Source organism: Sesamum indicum, linkage group LG9 (assembly GCF_026168435.1).
Source record: "Sesamum indicum cultivar Baizhima isolate 11 linkage group LG9, ASM2616843v1, whole genome shotgun sequence".
In the NCBI taxonomy this organism is placed as follows: domain Eukaryota; kingdom Viridiplantae; phylum Streptophyta; class Magnoliopsida; order Lamiales; family Pedaliaceae; genus Sesamum; species Sesamum indicum.
Window position 1 is genome coordinate 5,068,274 of NC_142665.1, and position 6,832 is coordinate 5,075,105.

General features: G+C 34.7%; 1 protein-coding gene across 1 annotated transcript; it reads right to left on the reverse strand.

Moving 5' to 3' along the window:
- Positions 1–3,588: 3,588 nt before the first annotated feature.
- Positions 3,589–4,856, reverse strand: LOC105170674 (chitinase 2). Its single transcript, XM_011091541.3, has one exon. It carries the CDS (start codon positions 4,602–4,604, stop codon positions 3,684–3,686), a length of 921 nt encoding a protein of 306 aa, XP_011089843.1. The 5' UTR covers positions 4,605–4,856; the 3' UTR covers positions 3,589–3,683.
- Between the last annotated feature and the right edge of the window lie 1,976 nt (positions 4,857–6,832).

Below are 6,832 nucleotides of genomic sequence, written 5' to 3' on the forward strand. Positions count from 1 at the left end.
ATTTATTTGTAGTTCCGTCTCTTATAATGTACATTATTTACGTCAATGTTGCTCATTTGTTATTTCCATCTCTAATTCTGTCTCTAGTGGAAAAAATCTGCCATGTTCTTTGAGTTTATATATCCAAATTTAATATCCTACTCATTGTAGTATCCAAATATGACCTAACAATATAAAAACAAACAACAGCAGAAATTAAGTTATAAGGCTTATTTGTATTTACTCTCCTCGTATATTGGGGGTGACAAAATAATTAAAGACCCTAAATTAAATATAGAGGTGGCAAAAAATATTCAAAATTAAATCTTTTTTTACAATTGTGGGGCTCTGACTATCGAACTTTTAAAAGTGACCGGAATTTGCTTACGTACACAAAAATTAGGATTTTGTTTTGCTTTTGCTGACTAGATTTCTTTTAAAAAAATCAACTGCCGCCTAAATATTTAAGTGGAAAAAATCCCTGCCATATAAGCAATGGTGGAAAAAAATAAAATATTTTTTTATTTGAATTTTTTGATTGGATATATTTTTTTAGTTCTCCTCTACCACATAACTGATTACATGAAAAAAAAAATACCAAATTGCATAAAAATAAAATTTTACTTATATTATATACTAATTGTCCTGACACGACATCTCTGAAGAGTGTATACATAATTTACACATTTCAAAATATATCATAAATTTAAAAATATATATAATATAATACTTAAAATTATAAAAAAATAAATTATAATATTAAGGTCCCAAGGGTTCGGTTGTTCGCCGATTTAAGTGGTACGTGAGTTGGGTTTAGAACGTCGTGAGACAGTTCGGTTCCTATCTACCGTTGGTGTTAAAGGGAGAACTGCGAGGAGCCAACCCTAGTACGAGAGGACTGGGTTGGGCCAACCTATGGTCTACCGGTTGTTATGCCAATAGCAGCGCCGGGCAGCTAAGTTGGTATGGAAGAACTGCTGCGCAGCCTTGCTTGTTGGCTTTCTAGCTGCTCACTCAGTCCCTTGCTTCTTTGCTATTTTAGCTCTCCTTTCAGTCTCACTTACTGTACCGATAGGTAATATTTTTCTTTCTTTCCATCTCCGATAAAGGAAAAATAGTGAGTTCGAGTTCATTATAGATAATTTTAAATCATTAAAATTAAAATTATTATTTTCTATAATACAAATTTAATTAAAAAAAATTGACCCACCCACCCCCTCTCGATCACCCCTACCCCACCACCACGTTGTAGCCCCGAAGGGGGGTAACGCGCCGGGGCGACGTTGCAATCGTCCAGGGCATATCTAGCGATGGTGGTTGCCAAATTGTACGTTGGGCGATGACGATGTCACCCAAATTGGGGGCAACGTTGTGTCGCCTCCCCTCTTGGGGTCGAGGGGGCCGATGGGATGACTGCGCGTCGTCAAGGACGGAGCGGGGGAGGAATTGCTTAGGTGGGGGGGGGGGGTTTAAGTTTTTATTTTAATTTATTATATAAAATAATAATTTTTTTTATAATTATACACATAATACAAAATTTTAAATTAATTTTATATAATTTCACTTGTTTCCATGTAAGTGTTTACGTAGCACATTAAAAAAAAAATTCAGTCAGCAAAATTCTTCAAAAAAAAGTCTAATTTTTTCCACGTAAGCAAATTCTGGTCGCTTTAAAATCCGGTGGCCGAGTCTACAATTGAAAAAAGAAAAATTAGAGTATTTTTTATTACCCCTATATTTAGAGTCGTTATATTGCCACTCTTTAAAATACGGGGCAATAATTACAATTAAACTTAAGTTATAATATTTGCATTACAGTTTTTATATTATATAACAATACAAACCAAATCTTTTTCATTATGAAAAAGCCAAATCCCTTGATGTCTTTTTACCATTCTGATAACCTCATCCCAGATGAATTACGTGAAGAATATCTCAAATTGCTCAACACGAATTAAGCCTAGAGTGCTGAAAGAGCACACCTCAAGTGGAATTAGTTGGAAGGTGATGATCATAACACTTTATCCTTTCCATGCTTAGGATAGGAATCAATGTGACGACGGACGTCGGCCTTATAAACCGGAGAAAATTGGTTGCACTTCATTTCTGGGAATTGTACTCCAATATATTTGCAACTAATAATTATATATATCTCCCCAATACAGAATTTTTTCGCCACATTAATCGATTGCAAATGAATTCGGATGACCATAACAAAAGATTCATACAAAGCTCGGAAAGTTCTTACCCAAATTAAGTTTGGAAAGACCAAATCAATCACAGAGCAAGTGTGTACACTTGTTATATGATTGGTTACTTTCATGAACTGTACATCAATTACATTACAAGTGTATTGCACTTATCATATGATTGATTCACATTAGAACTAGAATTTCTCCTAAGGCTCCAGGTCCGGATGGGCTTAATGCACATTTCTTCCATCATTACCGGAAAACTATAAGGTTTTCAGGAATTTCATTAGTACAGGCTCTTTAAATCTATACTCAATCGAATAAGAATTAATTATGTTCATCAAAGAGGCCCAACAAATAATTGGTCACCCATTTTCGGGCCATAAACCTCTGCAATGTTGTATATAAGATAATAACAAACATGATTGTAAATCATATTAGACTACATATGTTAAGATTATTCCCCGTATATATCAAAATGCCTTGGTATCTAAGTGGCTATGAAACTTGATCTTACAATAGCATGTGAATTTCTAGGATTATGACCTGTATTAATACAAACATCACCTACTAGAGATATTCATCAAGGTAATCTAGCTAGCTACTGTCCTCGTACCTTGCTAATTTATGTATGGAATTACTTACATGTACAAACTGCTAAAAGTGCTAGTAATAAAAAATATTTCAGTACTATCGCCTAGTTCTAATTATTATAATTTAAATTATAACAAATATTAATTAATTATAATTAAAAAAAATTATAATTAATTTAATTTAACTGTGGTAGATAATATTAAAATTTTCATAATTTTTTTAATTCATAAATATCCATAATGTGGGAGAGAATTATATTTTTGCAGTGAAGTGATATTATTTTGTAAGGTGGTCGGAAGTTTCTTTGTGGAAAAACGACAAGAAGTCTTGACCCGGCTTATACATCATTATTTTCCACCGGCCATGAAACCAGCTTTTGGGTCATCAACTCCAACTTGGTCCACACGATTTTTGACATTATGCGACAACATATATCAATTTGATAGACTTAATTACAAAGTTCAACACAAAATGTTGAAGAACATGTACTCGTGACACACCATTTACAAGAAAAATTCACAACCATTATTTAATTGAGGACAAATTACAACCTTAGTCATGTAAGTATGAAGGGTGTCTTCAGTTGTATGTATGAATTTATTTTAGTAAATTTATAAATTTTAAGAATTTCGTACATTAAAAATAAAAATGGTTGGAAAAATATACATAACGTAATAAACTTAATTTGGTGTCCTTTTCCGATTATTTTTGTCTTAAATATATGAAATTTTTAAAATTACACGACAACATTGACAAAATGGATTCAACAGGACTAAAAATTATTCCCTTATACTTACAAGGCTAAAATTATTAATAAACATGCTTTTCTTCAACATTAACAACACAAATTATTCCATTAAATTAATTGATAAAAAGTAGAGGAGATAAGAGTACATATATATATATATACATGCAACACTAGTGGGAAATTGCAAGCAGTGACTGTGATTGCTTCTCATATTTAAACCCTAATCCCTTTGAATCATCTGCACACCACACAAATATCCCGTGAAGATTCCCCTCGCTCTTGAGCCTACTGCAGGCCGTAAAGAATCCACTATCAGGCGCCAATCCCCCACTCCCATCACTGATAAAGCTCGCCAGCACCTTCCCTCCGTTGTAATTCGAGCTTTGTGTACCAAAATAATCTAGGAACTCCGACACAGTAGTCCCCTTATCATAGGCGTAAAACTGGAAGTTTACGTAGTCTATTATGTGCCCATAACTTCTCCACAGAGCCATGTAATGGCTTTGAACTTCATCGTCGTCGTACGGGGCAATGGATGCAAAAGAAATCACCCCGTTTTTCTTTAGGGTTGATATGAGCTTTCCTATGCACTCCGAGAAGGTCTCTGGATCGGTTTTGAAGTGCTCGTAGTCTATGTCGATTCCGTCCAGGTTATACTCTTGAATTATGCTTGTTAAGGAGGAAACAGCGTTGGAAAGCCAAGAATTTACGGAGGTGGGGTTGAAATAAGCGTAGCCATCTCCCACAGAGTCTCCTCCTAAGCTCAAAGCCACTTTGACGTTGGAGTTTTGGTTTTTTATGGCTGAGACTTGAGCTGGGGTGAGATTGTCTGCGTCCCAGAACACGTTGAAGTTGCCGTCGGTTGGGGTGGCGGAGGAGGAAGTGGTGTAATCGATGGCAAAGGAGAGGATGAAATGGAATTCGACTTGAGAGTTGATGGGGAGATCAGAGAACTTGACGTTCTTGAACTCGGCGCCGATGTATTCCCTGAAGAGATTGGAGTTGTTGGAGGCGGATTGTGCCGATGATTGGAAAAAGACCAACACTTGGAAGATGAAAAGCGCTAGGGAGAGCTGCTTAGAGAAGTCCATAGTCTTGGTTGTGGTTTTCTTGAGAGTGTAGTAGGGTTTGAGTTAGTTAAGGTTGTCTTTAATTATATAGTACTGCTTGTTCAACGAATTAAGGGTGGTGTCCCGGTCCCATATTGGAATATGAAATTTGGGAAAAGTGTCGTGTGCCGTTGAAGGAATTTTTGCATGAATTAAGGGAGGAATGGTGGATTGTTGTTTCCATACATGATAAGAAGCTTGTTTTGGATTTAAATGGAATTTATAGGGTTAAATACCTGAGATTTTATTCAATTTCAAGGGCTGATTTGAATATGGGCCAGGGGATATGTCTAATAAAAAATTTTAATTCAAATCGAATTTAATCGAATCTAAATTTATTGTATGACAAGTATAATATATTTATCATCTACTTAGTGTACAATTTATAAAAAATGAATAATTATAAATATATTATATTTACTTTGTGATTAGTTAGATTCGATTAAATCTAATTTGAATAAAAAAATTTCATTGATACGGATTTTGATATGGACTTGAAATTTAGCAATCGGCTGCTGATTAATAGTAGATTGGAAGGCCAATGATTGATGCATTTGCAATTCTCAAATCAGTTATTTCTTTGTGTTTTACGTTCTTAATTAATTAGTACGGTTCCAAAATCGTACAGAGTTCAAAAGGTCACGAAATTAAAAATCTAATTTTGTTTTCACTTTGTAAACAAAATTTGCTGCTACGAAAGTGGGTCTGTTTATTATTTATTTGATATATAATAATAATTAGGAGTGTGAATAGAGGTTTAGACTGATGGGACAAAAACTTGGTAAGCATTGTGCCACTCTTTTGTCTATTTATTCCTATCTACACAAAAGATTGACCGCAACAAATAACAATTTATGTTTTTATATCAATCAAATAACAATAATTAATAACTTCGACTTAAATACATTTAATGTGTGTGTATAATTTAATTTTTTTATTATATTTATTAAATTAAATAAAATGAAATAATTGGTCAAAATAAAAAAAATACTAATTGGTTTTTACATAAATAGAATATAATTGATATCACAACTTAAGTACAGAAATGGATAGTTTTGGAATAAATATGTCTAAATAAGGATATTTAATGAATCCATATCTTATTTATCCAAAGTAATTTTTTTAAGATTTTGAACCTTAATATACAATATACGGATAATTATACTTCCTCCCATGAGGTTTGGTGTAATTACATGTAGATACCCTATAGTTTGAAAAATTACATTTAGTACTACTGATGTTTGCTTCCGTCTAATAAATAAGTCCCTTCATTAGTCAAAACTCACTGAATTTGCTGATATTTATAGAAAAACTTAATAAAAATTTATATTTATCCCGATTGATTTATTACTAATTTATTGTAGCTCAAACTATTTTTTTCGGACTAAACTACCCTTACAATGTGAAGATATACCTCCCTACATGTATTTGGTGCGTTCAAAAACTGCACGGGTCTAATTGATATGAACTATGTTCAAAACCTGGGCCGAAACAAATGCAAATTCTGAAGGGGGACCTGCAGAAAAGGCGTTAGCACTCCGCCCCCAAGTTAGTCTTGAATTTAGCAATAAATAATCAAAAATATAAATCGTAATGAGAAATCGAGAAGAAATTCATACGAGAAATTGTGATCAAAGTGCAATTCGAATGTTTAAGCAAAAACGAAGAGCAACTTCCAAATTCTGGAGGGTGTCTCCATTGGTGGACTAAAGGTGTCCCTATTGGGGGACTGCACCTGTATATATAGAGGGGGCGTCCTCTTAGGCTGGAAATCTACACACCTCCTTTATTCTTGAAAAAAGGAGCGAAATATGTGGAGATAAGGCAGGATTCGATCTTATCTTCAACTGATCAGTTCACAACAACACGTTTTTGCCTAGGAAATGACTCCTTTGATCATGCGAGGACTCCTTCTAGGTTTAGGAATCCTGGGATTAAGGGCGCCTCCCTTCTCCTGGGTTGTCCTAATTGCCAAGGGTCCTCCTAGAGCTAATGTGGTCAAATGTGGATGCTGGCCTCGGGGTTGATGAGATGCCACGTGGGAGAGTGAGATGCCAAGTGTGTGGTGGGCCGAATGTTTATCGGGCTTTGATCATAATCCAAGTAGGGAGATGCCTTTAACCTCCTTCCTTTGCCAATCTGTTTTTTGGGGGGCACTCGCCAAAGCCGCTTGCCAGGCTCTCTTGGGCCTCTTAAGATGTTACGAGCCT

Bases quoted from the DNA above. Each gene is read 5' to 3' on its own strand.
- LOC105170674 (XM_011091541.3), bottom strand. From the start codon at position 4,604: ATGGACTTCTCTAAGCAGCTCTCCCTAGCGCTTTTCATCTTCCAAGTG.